At 41.4% G+C, this 22,639-nt stretch overlaps 1 protein-coding gene across 1 annotated transcript in view; it reads left to right on the top strand.

Moving 5' to 3' along the window:
• Sntb2 (syntrophin beta 2) overlaps positions 1–22,639 on the top strand; it is an 89,657-nt gene that overhangs the window by 41,653 nt on the left and 25,365 nt on the right. The window contains exons 2-3 of the mRNA XM_008833853.3: positions 7,463–7,676; positions 16,780–16,990. Of these exons, the coding sequence (XP_008832075.1) occupies positions 7,463–7,676; positions 16,780–16,990 (425 nt within the window). The remainder of the gene's footprint in view (positions 1–7,462; positions 7,677–16,779; positions 16,991–22,639) is intronic.

Below are 22,639 nucleotides of genomic sequence, written 5' to 3'. Positions count from 1 at the left end.
TGTTTAAGAGCACATACTGTTCTTGCAGAGGATCCAAGTTTGGTGTTCAACACCCACATCAGGTGGCTCACAGCTCCAAGGATCGGATCTGATCTGAACTGTCCTCTCATCTCTGCAGCAACTATGTTATTTCTCTCTCTCTCTCTCTCTCTCTCTCTCTCCCCCCCCCATGTGCACATATCTACACACACAAACATGCATACACATAACTAAAAATAAAAATAAATCTTTAAAAAAGGAAGGCAGGAAAAACAGTGTGACTGTGTAAGACCCTGGATTCAATCTCTAGTACCACACTAAAAGATTTGAACTGAGGTTCTTTATTATTTATTTATTTATTTATTTATTTATTTATTTATTTATTTATTTATTTATTTATTTATGTGTGTGTAGGTCAGAGGACATCTTGCAGGAGTTGCTTTCTCTTTTTCTACCTCATGGGTCCTGGTCTAACTTGGGTTATCAGGCTTGGTGGCAAGTGCTGTTCCCCATGGAGCCATGTTGCTGGCCCCTGACGTTCCTTTGACTTTAGTTTGTTGCTCTGCATTTAGACTTTAATGGATTTTCTGGGAGTGGGTGGAAAGCTAAATGGACATTAATCATAAGATTAGTGCAAGTTCCTTGTAGGTCTGAGATACAGATCTAAAGCAATTCCACACTGTTGCCCCGTTTCTTTCCTATTTCTTGATAGTGACATACGCCCTGCCTTTGGTTGTATTGTTTAGTCTCTGCTACTGAATCTGTTTCTGGGGAAAAATAATTGGCATTGCTGGGGACCCAACTCAGGGCCTGTGCGTATAAGTAAGCACTCTACTGTGGAGTATCCCCCGCCCTTAAGATCATCCTGCCTGGTAGCTCAGGCTGGTCTTGAACTTGAGGCTCTTGATTCTGACTCCCAAGTGGTGGAATTACAAGTGTGTGTTCAGGTCCTCTGCAAGAGCAGTCAGTGCTCTTAACTGCTGAGCCATTCCTCCATCTCTCTAGCCTCCTTAAAGCTTACCTTTATAATTTAAAATAATACACGTTTATTTAAAGATAGTTCAAATATTACGGAAATGTTCAACCTCTGAAGTACAAGTCCCTGTAATTATACTTAATACAACCACTGCTACCAAAGCTGGCATATTTTCTTGAACTTTTTTTTTTTTTTTGTCTTTTTGAGACGGTCTCAGCTGCCCTGGAACTCACTATGTAGACTAGGCTGGCCTCGAACTCACAGAGATCTGCCTTCCTCTGCCTCCCGAAAGCTGGGATTAAATGCGTGCGCCACCAGGCCTGGCTTCTTCTTGAACTTTTTATGAACATACTAATCTGTATATAATTTTATATAAAATTGAGAGTTGCGTGTGACCTCAGAAATAACTCTTTAATACCCTCAGTTTTACAGTAGATGAGTCATTTCATTGTGTTTTGGGAAATCTGGTAGGGTTCATGTTTTTCAAAAACTAGGCTGTGTTGTATTTTAGCAAGAGATGAAAAGGCAATATAAATTAGGGGCTGCAGCTGTAACTCATGATAGAGTGCTTGCCTAGCATGCAAGAGGCCCTGGGTTCTATCCCCAGCACCACATAAACCCAGGCATGGGAGTCATGGCACAAGAGAGGCAGTTTTACTCTTAACCATTGCATACTCTTTTCCTCGTTGTCTCTGCTTTAATGAAGAGGAAATAAAAACCTTCAAGATAGATGTGGCTAAGACAAGATCTCAATGTTAAGGTTAGCCTGGACTACACAGAGCAAGGCCCTACAGAAAATTGAATTTTAATTTTTTTTCTAATCCTGTACATGATCAAAACTTTTCCTCAGGTGTGGTAGCACATACATACAGTTCCAGTACTCAGGAAGTACTGGTAGGAGGATGGCAAATTAAAGGCCAGCCTGGGTTATATAATATGGGACTTCATCCCCAAAAAAGGTAAATGAAAAGAGAGAAAGAACATCATTTCATATAAAGCAGCACATCTTTGTAGAGGAGAAGGAAGCGCAAAAAATGTACTTGACTATAAAACAGATGGGGCATAGAAAATAAGTGTAAGTGGGGCGAGGTATGGTGGTATACCTGAGGCAGAGGCACAGGTGCATCTCTGAAATCAAGGCCACCTCTTCAGAGGGGGAATGTTAGAGTAGCAAAAAGCCCCATGAAAAAAAAAAAAAAAAAAAAAAAAGGAAAAATAAATAATAAAGAAAATCCTTTACATAATTAAAGAAATGGGAGATTCTGCATCTGCACAGTAAAATTACCGTATTTTTATGTGAAGATTTATATTTATTCTTCTCTTGCTTTCTGTTTGTGTGTGTGTGTGTATGTGTGTTTTCAAACCAATTTATTCAGAGGCTTGAAGGTGTTCAGATTTCCTCCCCAAGTGGGGCATATCTTCCTGGCCTCTATGTAGAGGATTTTTTTTAAAGGACTTTATTCATTTTTATTTTATGTGTATGTGTGTTTTGTTTGCATGTATGTGAGTGTACCGAGTGTGTACCTAGTGTCTGCAGAGGCCGGAAAAGGCCATTGAATGGATCCCCTGGAACTGGAGTTAAGGAGAGTTGGTAGCCACCATGTGAGTGCTATGAACCCAGGTCCTCTGTGAGAACAGCTAATGCTCGTAACACTGAGCCTCTCTGCAGCCCTTATGTAAAGGATGTTAAATAAATATACTTATTGTATGGCAGTTTGCAAAGGCAAAATTGCTGGTGATTATCTTTCTCAAAAAAAAAAAAAAACTAAAAATGCAAAACCATGATGTTTAAAAGAAGTTTACATATTCCATTACAGTTTGAGGAACTATTTCAAAGGAAAATATTTAAAAATTTATTTTAAAAATATTTACTTTATAAATAACCCACAACTACTTGACTTAGTTTATTATTTAGTAGTTAAAAGTCATCTGCCAAGGAAAAATTATACAGTAAACAGTCCAAAGCCCCAAATTATTTCAGTATAACTGGGTTTTTTAAGTTTATATTTAAGAAATTACCAAAACTAGTACTTTTGTGCTAATGTAATAGATATCCATAGTAAAATTCAGTTGAGGCCTGCAAAATCTTTTTGCTGGTTTGCATAAACTCAAAAAAGGTCATGATTTTTTCTTTTTTTTTTGGTCTTTTTGAGACAGGGTCTCCCTGTAGCCCCAGCTGTCCTAGAACTCACTATGTAGACCAGACTGGCCTTGAGCTCACAGAGATCCACCTGCCTCTGCCTCCCGAGTGCTAGGATTAAGGCGTGCACCACCATGCCCGACTAGGCCATGATTTTTAAAACCCTGAAATTTTATTTATTTTTATTTATTTACTTATTTCCATTTTTGGTCTTTTTTGAGACAAGGTCTCTCTAGTCCCAGCTGGCCTGGAACTCACTATGTAGATCAGGCTGGCCTTAACTCAGAAGAGATCCTCTTGCCTCTGCCTCCCAAGTGCTCAGATTAAATGCATGTGCCAGCACACCCGTCTTATTTTTATTTTTATTTATTTATTTTAAAATGTTTTATCTATTATTTTTATTTTATGTGTATGAGTGTATTGCCTGAATGTATGTGAGTGCACCCCTGTCATGCAATGCCATGGAGGTCAGAAGAGTGTGTTGGATTCCCCTGGAACTGGAGTTAAGGATGGTTCATGTGGGTGCTGGGGTCCTCTGCAAGAACAGCCAGTGTTCTCAATCGCTGAGCCATCGCTCCAGCCCTAGAATATCATTCTTACTACATTACTAGGGTGTGTTTTTGCTCTTGGGCTTTTTGTTTTTGTTTTGTTTGCATATTTTGTTCACTGATATATTTTTGTAAGTGTCTTGAACAATATCTTGTTCATAATGGAGTTATGAATGTACTACGTAGCTTTAAAATGAAGAGGTATCGTGAAATCAGAGGTACCCTGGATACTTTCAAAGTTCACATCCACTAGTTCTAGACTAAAGACTTTCCTAAGTAAAGCAATTCCTTCCTAATGTTTTTGCCAGCCATCTATTCTATTCTTGACTTGGGGGAGGCTCTTGGGGAGGAGAAATCTCCTGGGAGAATACTTTGACAGTAATATGGACATAGTGGGCAGAACACAGCCACATCTTCCACCCTAGGCTAGCCACGAGGCAAACTTGCTTGGAAAGGCAATTAGAATTGCACCTCACATTGTGTTACCAATTTAGCACAGAACACCAGCTGGGCTGAGAGTGAGAAGACGAGATAAAGAAGAAAATAATGATCATAAAAGTGATTTTCAGATGGGTATGGTGGCACATGCCTTTAATCCCAGCACTTGGGAGGCAGAGGCAAGTGGATCTCTGTGAGTTCAAGGCCAGCCTGGTCTACATGATGAGTTCCAGGCTAGCCCCATTATAGGGAGACCTTGTCTCAAAAAAAAAACAAAAAAACCCAAAAAACCAGTTTACAAATGAGTGATTATTTTTTCTCCCTGTGGTTTTTTTTTTTTTTTTTTTTTTTTTTTTTTGTCTTTTTGAGACCCTGTAGCCCCACCTGGCTTGGAATTCTGGAATTCACTATGTAAACCGGGCTGGCCTGAATGCAGAGATCTGCCTGCCTCTGCCCCTGAAGCACTGGGATTAAAGGTGTGGAATACCACACCCAGTATGAGGATGATCTTTAACTATGAGAAAAAAATGAACTGAAAGCCAGTGAGTTGGTTGTAAAGGTGTTTTTTTTTCAACCAGTTGTGCTGGTTAAGGCTCTGTAGCAACTGGGGAGGTCTGATCATAGAACTAAAGGAGAATAATATTAACTTTCTACCTTGCCCAAACCTCAGATAAATTAGACTCAAATGTCTATTTACAGGCATTAACATTACAGATGGACTGCAGGCTGTAACACCATCATCTCAAGTGAAATTAGTACCCCCCATCTCTTTTTAGACAGGGTCTCATATAGCACAGGCTGGACTTGAGCTTCCTATGAGGCCAGGAATGACTATGAACTTTAAATTTTCCTGCCTCTACCTCCTGAGTGTTGAGATTGCAGGCTCGTACCATTATGCTTGGTTTGTGCGGTGCTGGGAGTCAAACCCAGGGCTTTTTACATGCTAGGCTAGCAATCTCCCATGAGCTCTGTCCCCATCCTATATGCATTGCTGTTTTAATAAGGTGGCCCATAGGTTGTGTGTATGCCTGTTTTTGTTTGAGCATGTTTGTAGTAATCAGATTAGAGATGCTACTTCTGAGTAGATCATTAAGGATTCTTCTCATCAGTGTAATTTTCAAGAGCACTCATTTAGAATGTCTATTTTCCCCCAATTGGTAGCCCAATATCTGGCATAATGCTTTAAGCACCTCTTTGCCATTGGCATTGATTGAAAACTTTAGGGATTTCTGCCAAGTTCTCGTGACCTAATCCTCTCTTTGAAAGCACAAAGCTAAAGTGTGTATTGAAATGCCTGAGTCAGCTGCTCAAGGCTACACTCCTGCTCATTTTTCTAGGATGAAAAAATCTCCCTGGTGACCTGAGGCAGCCAGCTTTACTCTCTCCACCCAGAAACAGATTTACAAAAGCATGTAGAGAAAATGCGCACACACATGCAAGTATGTCTGTTGTGCTTGATTTCAGCAGATATTGTTTGACAACATAGGGCAATAACTTCCTCTCTTCTACTGATTAGTGTTAAACTTTCCTGAGAGAGAGAGGGTCTTGCTTTGTAGCCCTGCCTGCCTGGAACTCGCTTTGTAGACCCAGCTGGCCTTGAACTCACAGAGATCTGCCTGCCTCTGCCTTCTGAGTGCTGGGATAAAGCAAGTACCACCATGCCCTAACTTCTCTATCTTTCTGAGTCAGGAAAGAAAAAAGAAAGGCACCTACTATTCTTTGAATATTCACTGTGTGGCTGGAGCTTGTGGCTGGTTAGTAATACTCTTGTTTTATAGATGAGGACCTCAGAACCATCCATCAGGTGAGGTCAGATAGCTTTGAAGCAGTGAGAATTTGATCCATGTCCCTTTCCGAAGGTGTCTCCATTGTGCTGTTGAGCTGTCAGCTGTTCATAAAACACAATTATTATTATTATTATCTTGGGGGAGGCTTTTTGAGACAGGGTCCTCCTGTAGCCCCAGCTGCCCTAAAACTTGCTATGTATACCAGGCTGGCCTTAATCTCTGTGAGATTCAGCTGCCTCTGCCTCTGCCGAGACCACCAACATTAAGAAGTGGGGGGCGGGGCAAACAAGAACTATTACTAAATAAAAAAACCAAGGGTAGTGAACAGTGAACATAATATACTATTGTGTGAAATACGTGGATGGATGGATGGATGGATAGATAAATAGACAGATATACGGGCAGACAGGCAGGCAGACAGACATATTTGTTTATTTTTACATTGTGCGTGGCATATCTAATTCCTTTCTGGAGGATCACACCGTGATTGCCTTCAGGAATGGAAATTGGGCAGCAGGGAATCTGTACTTCTATTATAAAATCTTTTACTTCTTTTGAGTTTTGTTTTATATGTATGTATACATTAATTATACCTCATCCAAAAAATCCAAAACCAGACACTTTGTGAGTACAGACAAAGTGTGAGTATATGACACCAAGTGGAAAATTCCACATCTGTCCTAGTGTGACAGAATGGAGATGCACTGACACCACTGTATAAATTGCCTTCAAGCTATATGTATAATATATGAAACAAGTGAATTTCCTATTTTGGTATCAACTCCTAAATATCTCCAATTATTATGCATATGTAAATATTCCAGATATTGAAAGGCTTCTGCTGGCAAGCAAGATAAGGGATACTCAACCTGCATTGTGTGTTCAAAAGAGAGTTTAGACCAGGTGTAGTGGTGCACGCCTTTAGTCCCAGCACTCAAAGCAAAAGCAGGCAAATCTCTGTGAATTCTCTGGTCTACATAGCAAGTTCCAGGCCATCTGGGGCTACAGGGAGACCCTGTCTCAAAAAGACCAAAAAATAAAAATAAAAATCCCCCCCAAATCAAAAGAGAGTTTAGTGGGAATAGACTGTTTTGAAAAGGCAAGTGGACCCATTGAGTTGGCTCTGTGGTTGTACGTGATTTGTTTTGGCACATTTTTCAGACCTGTTAATCATGCTTTTATAGCTCCCTCCACCCAGCTGGGATAAGCATTATCCATGCCTTACTTACTCTTTTACCTCATATTCTGGCCTAATGCCTGATTAAGTTGAATCAAGCTGAACTAGAAATATTTAAGTTAGTACAAGGAGGGGAGAACTGTGCTTTTCAGTCATTGGAAAGGTTCTCCTGTACAAGAGAGGTTTAAGTTTGTGTGGCTCCCGTAGTCTGTGAGCCACGGGTGGAAGCATGAAGGCATTTCTGATGCTAAGCACTGTCTGAAGCTCCTGAAGTGCTGAGTCTATCTCAAGGAGACTCACACCTCTTGGATTTTGTTTTTTCACTTTGTTCTGGATATTGTGTGTATATGGGTATTTTGATTTTAATTTTCATCAGAAGCAAAAATACTAACCTTCTTCTTTGATTTTTGTTCGTAGTCAAGTTCATCCGAGAAGTAACACCATATATCAAGAAGCCATCTTTAGTGTCAGATCTGCCATGGGAAGGTGCAGCTCCTCAGTCACCAAGCTTTAGTGGCAGCGAGGATTCTGGTTCTCCAAAGCACCAGAACAGCTCCAAGGACAGGAAGGTCATCCCTCTCAAAATGTGCTTTGCTGCTAGAAACCTAAGCATGCCAGATCTGGAAAACAGGTGAGCTGTACCTAACAACAATCTCATGCCTTCCACTTTACATGACTCTGCTGAGGAAATTATACAGAGAGAAAAATGGTAATCTGGGATAAGAAAGTTTTGTTTTTGTAGCTCAGGCTAGCCACAAATCCATGATCCTCCTGCCTCAGCCTCCCACATCTCTATAAGGAAATTTCTTAAGTTGTAAATAATGTTAAGAGTCAGAGATCATGGGGCTAGAGAGATGGCTCAGTGGTTAAGCGCACTGGCTGCTCTTGCAGAGGACTTAGGTTCGGTTCCCAGCACCCACACAACAGATAACAACCATTGTAACTCCAGTTCCATGGTATCCAATGCGCTTTTCTGGCCTCCATGAGCATTGTACAATGTTAAGTTACACTTAACATACATGCAGGGAAAACACTCATACACATAAGATAAAAAAATTAAAAAAAAATTTAAAGCATCATATAGCCAGGCATGGTGATGTATGTCTTTAACCCCAGCACTTAGAAGACAGAGGCAGGCAGATTTCTATGAGATCAAGGACAGCCTGGTCTATATAGCAAGTTCCAGGCCAGCCAAGGCTACAGGAAGACCCTATTTCAAAAAAACAAAACAAAAAAAAGTCAGAGATCTACATTATAGTACTGACTGTGTCAACTAGCAATATGACCAGCAAGTTAAGTTTTTGGGACCTCTATTTTTTTTTTTTTCCCTATAAAATGCAAGAAGTGGATTGTAAGAGCTGGGGTGGCAGATGACCATAAGGAAACAAAATTTTCCAGGTGTTCAGGAACTTGCTCATATGAACTTGCTTGCAGCAATGGTAACAGCATGCACAAGACCCATGCAAGCTCAAACCAGACCAAAACTCAGCATAGAAGTGGGGAAATGGGTAAGAAACCCCAACCTTAGCTGAGAAACTATTGACCTCTGGGTTAGGGAATGTTGGTTTTAAGGGAATGATGCTAGATAGGTTGACCAGGCCCCATTGGATGGCACACACCATGTGATATTTGGGGACATAAACTTGGTTTGATAGGTCTTAACATATATGACAGAATGCATGAAATCCAGTGGGAAAGCTATGGGGAGGGTGCAGTAGGGGAGGGGTCTAACTATAATCAAGATGTATTATATAAAATTCACTAAAATTCAATAAAATCAATTAGTGGAAAATTTCTATCCTTTTGGTAGAAATAAAAATTTTAAATCATGAAAAAAAATTCAATAAAAAACAATTATATGTATGTATATATTACAAAGATTTCACTGTAAGTTAGAGAATATGGGATTCATTTTTAAAATATAGTTCATATGTAACAAGCTTGTCAGGATTGTTTGAGAGATTATTTTACCTTATTTTTTTAATTCAAAAAAATTTATTAGCTGGGCATGGTGATGCATGCCTTTAATCCCAGCACCCTGGGAGGCAAAGGCAGGTGGATCTCTGTGAGTTTGAGGCCAGCCTGGTCTATATAGTGAGTTCCAGCAGCCAGGGCTACATAGTGAGACCTTGTCTCAAAAAAGGAAAAAAAAAAAAAAAATAGTTGAGGGCTTGGCAAACGACTTATTGGTTAAGAGTACTTGCTATGCACACATGAGGAGCAGAGTTCTAATCCCCAGCACCCATGTAAAAACCGGGTATGGCTACTCATGCCTGTAACCCCAGCTTTATGGGGGGCAGGTGTAGAGACAGGTCGATTTTGGGAGCTGGCTGGCCAGCCTAGCCAAAACAGCGAGCTCCAGCTTCAGTGAGAGACCCTGTCTCAAGGAAATAAGATGGAGAACAGCGGAAGAAGATGCCCAGCATTCTCCTGACATCCTCGTGCACATGTACAGGTGTATGTACCTGCATACAACACACTCATGCAAAGAGAAGACTAAATTTGTTGACTCTCAGGCCATATGAAGGATTCCTGAGATAGATGCCTTTGGTCCTGTTGTGCAACCAGATACTGGAGAAAGTGGCAAAGTATTATAGAATTTTTGTAGAGCTGAGGTTGTGGGGAAAGAAGGGAGGATGATGATATGACGACTGCATAGCTGAAAGTTGGGGGTGCATTCTGCTTGGTTCGTTTAGATGTTGGAGACGTTTGGTAATGGTCAGCTTTGAGAGAGGTACTCAGAACTAAATGCTTTTGAACTGTAAGAATTTACAGCACCATCTAAAAGATCAGGAAACGAAGGGGATCATGGGGGTGGGGAAGAGATCTTAGAGAGTAAGAAAAGAGATGTAAGGGAAGGCATGTAAAAGGAAAGCAGAAGGGGCTAAGTGGGAAAGCAAGGGAGCCAGCAGGAGGGAAAGGGGAGCAGAGGGAGGCACTGTTAAGACACATGCATGAAAATGACACAATGAAACTGTACTTGGTTTGCTGACCTAAAAAATAAACAAGGACCAGTTTTTTGGTTTTTTTTTTTAAACCTCTTTAAAAATAAAAGAAAGTAACTCCTTTGAAAACACAGTGAGTAAAAGCATGGACAGAGACAGCCCAACTTTCAGCTTAGCAAAGGTGGAAACACTGGGTAATATTTTGTGCTGGTAAGAAAACAATTGAACTACACCCTTCTCTCCAGTAAGAGGATCAGTGTGCTGCCACAGACAGGTCTCTGAAGGTCCAGGCTAGTATAGAGACCCCAGTCTTAATACTGACTTACTTGAATGCTTTTACTTGAATTACCAAGGTTGTTTCTACAAGGATAACACTCTAACTTGCACTCCAGTGTGCTTCGTAGAGAAGAGAAAATCAGTAGAATTATAAGTAGTTGGCAGGAATTATACATACCTTTGCTTATGTTTACCAGGATGTGAACATCTGTCCTATGCGTGTTGGCAGAAACTAACATATAAAACCACTGACTAAGCAGACTTCAGTTAGAATGTATAATTTTCTGCCATGTCTTCTGTCTGTAAAATGAAAGTCATACCTGCCTATTCAACTGGGGACTTTAGAACTACTTCAAGAAAGCTGCAGAGATGGCTCTGTGGGCAAAGTTTTTGCTGCACAAGCAGGAAGACCTGAGATCCTCCGATCCCCAGCTCCTATGTAAAAAGCCAGATGTGGTGGCATGCCCTGTCATCTCAGTGCTAGGAGGTAGAGACAGGAGGATCCTGGGGGCTTACTGACCAGTCAGTCTGGCCAATCAGGGAGCTCTGGGTACAGTAAGAATAGGGTGGAGGAAGATACCCCCTTGGCCATACACACAGATATACACACGCATATACCACAAGAACACACAGAGGAAGAACTGTGTTATCAAGGATAAATGGGACAGTATCTGTAAGCTCACTTCAGGCTCTTTAGTCCTTAAATTTATCTCATCCCTGTCAAAAGACATGCCAGCTTATTTGTGTCCTGTAGATGGTCACCTGAGTGATTTCCAGGTGGAGCTAGTTATAATGACTATTTTTGTATGAATCTTTTTGGTCATAGGTTTTCATTTCACTTTAGTAAATTTGGAGTGGATTTGCTATGTCAAATGGTAGGTGTCTGGCTCTAAAAGAAGCTTCCAGACATTCTTCCAAAATGACTTGCTATTTTCTGCTAACACCAACAATAGCCAACAGTGTGTAAGTTTCCACTGTTCCACATTCTCGCCAACACTGTGGGAATCAGTGCTGTTAGTATTAACCATTCTGATAGGTATGCAGTAGAATCTCTATGGTTCATTCTTCATTTTTACTTTTTTATGTAATGGCTTCACGTTCTATACTTTTCTGAGACAAGGTATATAGCCCTAGCTAACCTGGAACTTACGTGGAGAGATCCTTTTGCCTCTGCCTCACAAGTGCGGGAATTAAAGGCATATGCTGCTGCTTCCTAGACTAAAAACTTGCTTTATAGTAACATTCTGTTATTACTGTTATTTTACTGCTTTGATTTGGTTCTGCAACATAGAGCTAGAGAAAAAAGTGCCAGCTATCAGAAGGAATAAGTGAGGAAATTTACTCCCTTCACCTATCCTGGGTTTTTATTCTGTTACTAGATGCTTCTGATCATTAGAAGTGTTTCGTTTTGTTTTGGTTTTGGTCTTTTTTGAAACACGTCTCCCTGAAGCCCTAGCAGTCCTGGAACTCACTATGTAGACCAAGTTGACCTTGAACTCACAGAGATCCGCCTGCCTCTGCCTCCTAAGTGCTGGAACTACTGGCACGCGTCACCACGCCCCGCTAGAAGTGTTTTGTTTTGAACCATGAAAACTAAATAGTTAAAGATGAAGTCCCGAGAGAGAACACAAGCCCATTCCTTAGCAAGTAGCATTGCGGTCTGTATGAAGTAGACCGAGCTGCTTTTCCAGCCAGCAGTGGTGGGGCATGCCTGCAATTCTAGCACTTCAGAGGCAGAGGCTGGAGAATTTCCTCAAATTCAAGCTCCAGGCCAGCCAGGGCTACACAGTGAGGCTCTGTCTCAAACAAAACAAAATACTGCTTTTTGGAATTGTGAATCTGTCCTTTGCACTGACTCACAGTACCTCATCTTTGTGCTGACTATTGTCCATGTAAAGGGTAAATTTATGACATAAAATCATATGATTAGGGGCTAGAGAGATGGCTCAGCGGTTAAGAACACTGGCTGTTCTTCCAGGGGACCCAGGTTCTATTCCTAGCACATGGCAGCTAACAACCATCAGTAACTCCAGTTCCAGGGGATCTGACGCCCTTTTCTGGTCTCTGAGGACTTTACACGATGCAGGTGCACCTGTATACATGGAAGCAAACCACTCATACATATAAAAATAAATGAATTTTTTTGAAGGGGAGTGTCTTTTTGAGACCTGCCTCTGCCTCCTGAGTGCTGGGATTAAAGGTGTGCGCCACCACACCCGGCACAAATAAATTTAAAAAAAAAAAATCCCATATGGGGGGCTGGAGAGATGGCTCAGCGGTTAGGAACACTGGTTGTTCTTGCAGAAGACCTGGGTTTGAATCCCAGCACCCGCATGGCAGCTAACAACTGTCTGTAACCCCAGTTCCAGGGGATCTGATGACCTCCTCTGTCCTCCTCGGGTATTGCGTGACATGGGTGCACTTACCTACATGCATACAATACATTCATACACATAAAATTTAAAAAGGGGGGGGCGCTGGAGAGATGGCCCAGTGGTTAAGAGCACTGACTGCTCTTACAGAGGACCCACATTTGATTCCCAGCACCCACATGGCAGCTACAAACTGTCCTTAACGCCAGTTCCAGGGAAATCCAAAGCCCTCTTCTGACCTCCGCGGGATTGCATGGACATGGGTGCACTCTTATACATGCAGGCAATACCCTCATACACACACACACACACACACACACACACACACAAAAAAAAAAAAACAAGTGTTTAACATTCTTAGTCCTAAAAAAAAAAAAATTCACGTGAGGAACCGCAGAGATGGCTCAGTGTTTAAGAACACTGGCTATTCTTGCAGAAGACCCAGGTTTGAATCCCAGCACATGGCAGCTAACAACTGTCTGTAACCCCAGTCCCAGGGGATCCGACAGCCTCTCCTGACCTCCGCGGGCATTGCATGACATGGGTGCACTTATCTACATGCAGACAATACATGTATGCACATAAAGTAAAAGTAATAAATAAACTTTTTTAAATCACATGATTATTACTTAATTGAACTCAAGTTATGTCAGAGATTTAACCAAGCAGAAAAAGTAATGTAGGCTGGACTCCTAATCCCAGGCTTCTGTGTATCTAAATATTGATTTGACTTGTCTGATCACAAAGGAATTAAATTTCTTGGGAAAAATCCTCAGCAATTTGACTAGAGTCCAAAACTTTTCACATTGTAGCTACCTCCTCTTCTCCTGGGCTCGATGACTAGCAGACTGCCTCCATGTTTGCTGTTAGCAGAGTTTTCATTTGAATTTTTCTTTTAAAATGGTAGATTTCAAGCATTACTCTGTTGCCGTGACTAGTTTTGTGGGCTCATACAAGACAGACTCTTCTGGATTTTGGGAGTTTCTTTCTTGTTTTATTTAGTTGATTCACTTTTCTATTTCACAGTCCCTTTCCAAGAAACTGCAAAATTTCTTTTTATAAAAATTGGTGAGCCTGCCCTACAGAATAACTTCCTGCCTATTTTCATCACATCTGAGTCCTGGCATCCACTCCTGCTTCATTAGGCTGTTTTTTTTTTTTTTTAATGTTTTATTTATTTTTATTTTATGTAATTTTATGTAATGAGTGTTATGCCTCCATGTAGGTAAGTGCACCCATGTTGTGCAATGCCCTAGGAAGACAGAAGAGGCCGTCAGATCCCCTGGAACTGGAGTTACGGACAGTTGTTAGCTGCCATGTGGGTGCTGGGATTTGAACCCAGGTCTTCTGTAAGAACAGTCAGTGTTCTTAACCACTGAGCTATCTCTCCAGCCTCTGGGTTTGTTTTTTTTAAATCATTGTCTCTAACACTAGTACAGTATTTTCCCACTTAGCCTTTCTTTTTTTTTTTTTTTTTGAGACAGGGTCTCCCTGTAGCCCCAGCTGGCCTGGACTTCACTTTGTAGACCAGAGTGGCCTGGCACTCACAGAGATCCACCTGCCTCTGCCTCCTGAGTGCTGGGATTTCAGGAATGCACCACCACACCCAGCTCATATTTAACCTTTCTTTCTTTCTTTCTTTTTTTTTTTTTTTCGGTCTTTTTGAGACAGGGTCTTCCTATAGTCCCAGCTGACCTGGAACCTGCTGTGTAGACCAGGCTGGCCTTGAACTCAGAGATCCTCTAGCCTCTACCTCCTGAGTGCTGGGATTAAAGGCCTGTGCCACCACAGCTGGCTTATTGTAAAGAATTTTAAAACATGGCAAAAGAAGGACTGGAGAGATGGCTTAGTGGTTAACAGAGCACTTGCTGCTCTTGCAGAGGATCTGAGTTCAATACCATTTGCTGTTCTTGAAGAGGACCTGAGTTCGATACCATTTGCTGCTCTTGCAGAGGACCTGAGTTTAATACCAACACACATTTCACATGGTTCACAACCACTTATAATGCCAGTTTGAGGGGATCTGATGCTCTCTTCTAGTTTCCTTGGGTACCTGCATGTACAGGATACATACATACAGTCAGGCACACTCAGAAGCACATGAAACAAAAATGAATTCATCTTTTAAAAATTAGCAAGACAGAAATGCTGGTGTGCATATAAATTGCCGATCTGTTACAAGTGGCACAGAAGCTGGTGACCGTGTGGTAGACAGTGAGAGCTGTCTACAGAATATGAAGCTCTCACTAGCAATTTGTCCATCCTAGCCTACCAGAGGAGATACATTTAATGGCTTTATCTTTACCATTTGGAAAGATACATGTCTTTACTACAACATAGCAGTATATATATATCTTAGTCATTTACTTATTTGACTCATCTTGGTGAGACCTTTGTTGGAAACAACTAACAGTATCCCCAAAATTGCTTCATGAGGATCTTAGTGTGCATTTTAAAATACAGCTAATTTCTAAAGGTTATTTTTGAAATCTGTATTGTTCTCAGCTGAGCATAATATGGAACCTACATAGTGTACACAATCTTTTAAATATTTTTCTGCCAGAACTCAGTGGGCGATTTCATCATACAAAGTTACAGTTCTGGCTGGGCGTGATGGTGCACGCCTTTAATCCCAGCACTCGGGAGGCAGAGGCAGGTGGATCTCTGAGTTTGAGGCCAGCCTGATCTATATAGCAAGTTCCAGGTCAGCTGGAGCTACAGGGAGACCTTGTCTCCAAAAAAAAAAAAAAAAAAAAAAAAAAATGTTACAGTTCTAATATTTCATAAAGAATAATATTCACAAAGAAGTAATATTCTTCTGCTAATTTCTTTTTTTATTATTTCAAATAGTATATTTTTCAGTTATTGGTCAGGTTTTTTTAATGACTTACACCAGAATTACAGTTTTTTAAATTTTTTTCTTTTTGGTCTTTTTTTTTGTCTTTTGGAAACAGGATCTCCCTGTAGCCCCAGCTGGCCTGGATTCATTGTGTAGACCAGGCTGGCCTGGAACTTGCTATATAGATCAGGCTGTCCTGGAATGCACAAAGATCTGCCTGCCTCTGCCTCCTGAGTGCCACCACGCCTGGGTTTTTTTTTAAGTTTTTTATTTTATTTTACTTTTTTATTTTTATGTGTGTGTATTGCCTGCATGTAGGTGAGTGCACCTGTGTGGTGCAATGCCCGCAGAGGACAGAAGAGGCTGTTGGAGCCCCTGGAACTGGAATTACAGATGGTTGTTAGTTGACATGTGGGTGCTGGGATTTGAACCCAGGTCTTCTGCAAGAACAGCTAGTGTTAACTGCTAAGCCATTTCTCCAGCCCAGCTTTTAAAATTTTTTAAAAAACATATTTATGGGGACTAGAGAGATGGCTCAGCACTGCTTGCTCTTGCAGAGGACCGGGGTTTGAATCCCAGCATCCATATGGCAGCTAGCGACTGTCCATAGCTCCAGTTCCAGGGAATCTGACACCCTATTCTGACCTCCTTGGCCCATTGTATGACATGGGTGCACTTACATACATGCAGGCGAAACAGTCATACATGTAAAATAAAAATAATAAATAGGCTGGGCGTGGTGGTGCACGCCTTTAATCCCAGCAGAGGCAGGTGGATCTCTGTGAGTTTGAGGCCAGCCTGGTCTCCATAGTGAGTTCCAGGCCAGCTGGGGCTACAGGGAGACCCTGTCTCAAAAAGACAAAAAAAAAAAAAAATCAGATTTCTTTAGCTATGTGTGGTAGCACTCCTTTGTAATCTCAGCAGTTGGGAGGTGAAATCAGGAGGATCAGGAGCTCAAGGATATGTGAGACTCTGCCCCCCCCCCCCAAATATATATCAGTTTCTGATTTGCAGCATGCCTGTGGTGTTCAACAAGCATTCATCCTGTCTCTTTGACATGGAAATTAAGTCAAAGTGAAGTGTTTCCCTACAGACCATCCCAGGGGCATAGTGCAGCAACCCAGCAGCTGGTCCCGGTGATCATTCTTCCATATGTGTTTTCTTTGGAATTGGATTCTGGGGATTAAAAGAGAGTGTCTGTATTTGAAAAATACAAAATTGAAATAGATTTGTAGTTATGACTGTTAACTCTGGTTGGTGTGATGACTTCTAACCTAACTTTTTCTTTCTTTCTCCACACAGATTGATAGAGCTGCATTCTCCTGATAGCAGGAACACCTTGATCTTACGCTGCAAGGATACAGCCACAGCGCACTCCTGGTTTGTAGCTATCCACACCAACATAATGGCTCTCCTCCCACAGGTGTTGGCTGAACTCAATGCCATGCTTGGTGCAACGAGTACAGCAGGAGGCAGCAAGGAAGTCAAGCATATTGCATGGCTGGCAGAGCAGGTGGGTGAAGGCAGAACAAGGGTTTCACTCATCCCCACTCAAAGCCAAACTGCACTCCCATTCCATGTACCTGTTCTATTTATATCCGTCTACATAATACATGTCACCCAGTTCCTGGGCATCGCGTTGCAACTCTTTTTTCTCCTCCCTTACTTCCTTTCTACTCAGTAACTCACTAGCAGAATCACCATAACAGCACAACTAAAAAGAGTTTCATTTTACTATTACTATATCTCTAATAGCATAGGGTGATTTTTATGATTCAAGACTAGGGTCAAGGACTGGAGAGATGGCTCAGCAGTTAAGAGTGCTTGCTGTATAGTCATCAGGATTGGAGTTTGGATTCCAGCAACCACATAACATGTGCAAATGCCTATAATTCCAGCTCCAAGGAGTCCAATGCCCTCTTCTGGCCTCCATATGCACGCACACATACCCATACACATACTCTTATGTAGGCATATATAGAGAGAAATTAAATAAATAAAATATTCTTTAATTTTTAAATTTTATGTGTATGCATATATTGCCTGCATGTACGTAAGTGCACCATATGTGTGTAATGGTCTGTGGAGGTCAGAAGAGGGCCTTGGATCCCCTGGAACTGGAGACAGTTGTTAGCCATCATGTGGGTGCTGGGATTTGAACCTGGGTCCTCTGCAAGAGCAGCCAGTGCTCTTAACTGCTGAGCCATCTTTCCAGTCCCTCAGTTAAAACTTGATAGAAAAGCAGGTGGTAGAGTGAATTGCACCCAAAGGTATTTTCTCCACCATTTTAGTGGCCTGTTGGCAGAGTTCTCAAGGGCAACCAACTCTAGTTTACTTCACTGCTTGGGAACAACTTAAAATACAGGGTTGGAACAAAACTCAGTGGTAGAGCTCTTATCCAAAATTAAAAGAACCAAGAGAGTCTTAAGTGGACCAAGGGGAGAACTGAGGACTGCAAGTTCTTCTAGACCCCAAGTTTGACACCATGGAGAAACGGTTCCCATGTGACCCCAGATCGCATCCTTAACTGTTAGCTGGGACAGCAGGAGTTGGAATGAAGACTGACCTTGAGTTCAGAGATGAGTGGTCAGTGCTAGCTCTGTCCTCCCCTTGTTTAGGTCCTTTTAATCCCCCTTCAACACTGAATCCGAGTTCACCTGTGTGGAGAGGATTGAGAATGGACTGGACCTTTGGCTTGCCAACATGTCAGAGTCATGCAGGAAGGCCTCTTCCTTTGTTTCTGGTTTTCTTTCTAGAGTTTTCCAGGCCTGACTCCAGCAGACTTCTAATTCTTTTCTCAAATTGAGGTTGATTTGATTTAGAAATTATATTGTCCCCAACAAAGTTCTGATTTGGTAGATGTATGGTTAGGCCTATTAGTCTTGTTTGGTAGCTCAGGGGAATTGTGCTACAGTGCCAGGTTTGGATGCCAATAATTAAACTGACTTTCTTCCTTCCTTTCTTTTTCTTCCTTTTCTTTCTTTCTTTCTTTCTTTCTTTCTTTCTTTCTTTCTTTCTTTCTTTCTTTCTCTTTTTCTCTCTCTCTCTCTCTCTCTCTCTTTCTTTCTTTCTTTCTCTCTCTCTCTCTTTCTTTCTTTCTTTCCTCTCTCTCTCTCTCTGTCTCTCTCGCTCTCTGTCTCTCTCTTTTTTATTTGTTAACTTACGGACTATTTTGTGGGTGTGGGTGTGTGCATGCTATGGGACTTATGTGGAGGACAACTTGCAGGGGCCAGTTTGCTCCGTTCATCATGTCTGAGTGGGTTCTGAGTATCAAACTCGGGTTTTCAGGCTTGGTGGTGAGCACCATTATCTCCTGAGCTATATTACCAGCCCTATTTCTGAAATTTTTTTTTTCCCTTGGTCTTTTTGAGAGTGAGTCCCCCTATAGCCCCAACTGGCCTGGAACTCGCTATGTAGACCAAGCTGGGCTTGAATTCACAGAGCTCTGCCTGCCTCTGCCTCCTAAGTGCTGGGATTAAAGGCATGTGCCACCATGCCTGGCTACTTCTGAAAAATTTTAAATTTTATTTAAATAGTGGCTGAAGAGATGGCTCAGCAGTTAAGAGCACTGACTCCTCTTACAGAGAACCCAGGTTTGGTTCCCACATCTACATGGTGGCCAACAACCATCCAAAATTCCAGCTCCAGGGGATCCAACACCCTCTTTAAAAAACTTTTTTAGCCGAGCATGGTGGCACATGCCTTTAATCTCAGCACTTGTGAGGCAGAGGCAAGTGAATCTTCATGAGCCTGGCTTACATAGTGGATTCCAGGCAAGCTGTGGTTACAAAAAAAGACCAAATAAGATATAATAGAATTTTAAAAAATTAAAAACTTTAAAGGATTAGTTAGGAGGCTGGAGACATGGCTCAACGGTTTAGAGCACTTGCCATTCTTGCAGAGGACCTGAGTTCAGATTCCAACATCTATATGGCAGCTCACAACCATCTATAACTCCAGTTCCAGGGGATCTAACATTCTCTTCTGGTCTTCATGGGCACTGCATGCATGTGGTATACTTACATACCTGCAGGCAAAACATTAATACACATAAAATAAAAGTAAATAAATCTTTTTATTATTTTATTTCTTATTTTTATTTTATGTGTATGTGTGTATTGCCTATATGTAGTTAAATGCACCCGTGTCGTGCAATGCCTGCAGAGGTCAGAAGAGACTGTTGGATCCCCTGGAACTGGAGTTTTGGACAGTTGTTAGCTGCCATGTGGGTGCTGGGATTTGAACCCAGGTCTTCTGCCAAGAACAACTAGTGTTCTTAACTGCTGAGCCATCTCTCCAGCCCCAAATAAATCTTTTTTTAAAAAGAGAGAGATAGATTAGGTGATACAAGATATGACTCAGTGGGCAAAGGTTTTTGCCACTAAGCCTGATGACCTGGATTCCCCAGAATCCATGTGGAAGGAGAGAACTGACCTCCCTCAAATTGTCTTCTGATCTCTATGTATACACATACTCACATGCACATGTTAAATACAGAAATGTAAGAAAAAAAGTTTTTAAAAACAGACTAAAGACCGGATGCAGTACATGCCTAGAACCCGAGAACTTGGGGAAATAAGAGACTTGCCACAAGTTTGAAGCCAACCTGGTCTGCATAATGAGTTCTAGGCCTACATGTCAAGACCCCAGGAGAGGGGCTAGAGAGATGGCTCAGCAGTTAAGAGCATTGGCTGCTCTTGCTGAAGACCCAGGTTTGAATCCCAACATCCACATGGCAGCTAACAACTGTCTGTAACTCCTGTTCCAGGGGATCTGATGCCCTCTTCTGACCTCCTCAGGCACTGCATGACAGGGGTGCACCTATGTACATGCAGGCAATACACTCATACACATAAAATAAAAATAATAAATAAAATTTGTTTTTATAAAAGACCCTAGAAGAGAGACAGAGACAGAGGAGAGAGATTCATAGGATTATGGGGTTTAGGAAATGAGTAATAATAGTATTTTCCAATGTTTAGTTTTGTCCAACTGTTTATTAGAAAATAGAATTTGGAGAAGACTCTTTGGCCAGGTATGTTTATGTGTGGGTGTTGAAATACAAGCAAACTAGAACCCTAACATTAGTATCTCTTTTTTCTCCAGCCAAAAACTTAGTAATGGAGCCCCAAGGCTGTTTGTGCTGATACAACTGAAAACATACTATATATAGCAGGCAGCATTAGACTCTACTGAAAACAAGCACTATCCTTAAAATTTAAGGCAAATGGACAAACCAAATCACTACAACCGAGGAGCCCCCCCCCCCCCATAGTAAGATGAAGATGTTCTTTAAAAACTAAGGACTTGAGCTGGCAAGATGACCCATTAGGTAAAAGTACTTGCTGTGCAAACCCCATGGCCACAATGGAAGGAGAAAACTTGACTCCCTAAAGTTATCCTTTGACTTTCACCTGTGCACCATGGCATACATGCACCCCTGTGAGCATGCGCACACACACACACACACACACACACACACACACACACACACACACACACACAAATAATAGTAATAATAATTTTAAAAAAAAAAAAAAGGAAAGAAAGAAATTGGGGGTTGGAGTGATGGCTCAGTGATTAAGAGCTCTGCTGGGTTCAGTTCCCAGCACCCATATGGTGGCTAGCAACCATCCCTGAGTCCAGTTCCAGAGGATCCAGTTCCCTCTTCTGGGCTCTGCAAGGCATACGAGTGCATTTACATACAGGTAGGCAAAACACTCATACACGTAAAAAATTTTAAATTATTTTTAAAAAATGAACTTGAATCGGGGTATCATGACAAGGGTCTATAATTTCAGAACTCAGGAGGTGGAGGCAGGAGGATCAGGAGTTCAAGGACAGCCTCTAGTACACAATGAGTTCCAGGCCTGCCTAGAACGCTAGGGACCTGGGGCTAGAGATATAGGTCAGTTGGTAGGTTGCTTGCCTAGTATACATGAAGTCCTACATTGCATCCCTAGCATTTGCATGGTGGTATTCACCTATAATCTTGTATCTGGTGGTTGAAGAAGGAGGATCAGGAAGTTTTGAGGCCACCCTAGCTATATGAGACCCTGTCTCCTAACAAATAAATAAATAGACTTAAAGGAGTCAAAGAATCAACATTTTTTTTAACAAATTGTTAATTAAACTATTTTTCTCTCCTCTATAAATTGGACATTGCTTCTATTGCTAGAAGCATTTTTCCTAGAGGTCCAAAACATATTCTTTGGAAAGAAGTAAATTTAAGTTGGATTTTCCAAATATATATAATTTGGGATAGCTCCAGAATCTCTCTTATAATTTAAGGGAAATTTTTAAAAACTGCTGGGCGTAGTGGTACATACCTTTATTCCCAGCATTCAGGAGGCAGAGGCAGGCGAATCTCTGAGTTCAAGGCCAGCCTGGTCTACATAGTGAGTTCCAGGCCAGCTAGGGCTACAGGAAAACCCTGTCTCAAAAAAAAAAAAAAAAAAAAGGTTATTGGGGTCAGGATGTACTGCAATTGATAGAATGCTTGCTTAGCATGCCCTGGGGTCTACTCCCTAGCCCTGCATAAACTCAGAATGATAATGAATGCCTGTAATCCTATACTCAAGAGATGGATGTGGGAGGATTAAAGGTTCAAGGTCATCCTTGACTAAATAGCAACAATCAAGGCCAGCCTAGGCCTCATAAGACCTTGTCTAGAATAAAAATTAATATCATTTTAACCATTTTGAAAGACAGATTGGACATTATCTTTCATATTGAAATATTGAATATTATCCATAACAATCTTTGAGACAAAGACTTAGCACTGAATATAACCTAGATTGCGTTGGGATCTCTAGGATCCAGAAAGTAAGACTAAAAACTTGTTTTCTCTCTGTCCTTCTTTCAGGTCATTTTTAAAAAAATATTTTATTATTTTTATTTTATGTCTATGTGTGTATTGCCTGCGTGTAGGTAAGTGTACCCGTGTCGTGCAGTGCCCACAGAGGACACAAGAGGCTGTCAGATCCCCTGGAACTGGAGTTACAGACAGTTGTTAGCTGCCATGTGGGTGCTGGGATTCAAACCAGGGTCTTCTGCAAGAACAACCAGTGTTCTTAACTGACGAGCCATCTCTCCAGCCCCAGGTCATTTTTTTTTTTTTAGCCTTTATTTTCTGTGTGTATGTGGGCACACAGTAGATGAT

The sequence above is a fragment of the Nannospalax galili genome, unplaced genomic scaffold (genome assembly GCF_000622305.1).
Source record: "Nannospalax galili isolate Female #2095 unplaced genomic scaffold, S.galili_v1.0 scaffold410, whole genome shotgun sequence".
Classification (NCBI taxonomy): domain Eukaryota; kingdom Metazoa; phylum Chordata; class Mammalia; order Rodentia; family Spalacidae; genus Nannospalax; species Nannospalax galili.
This window is presented reverse-complemented; position numbering and strand designations above follow the sequence as displayed.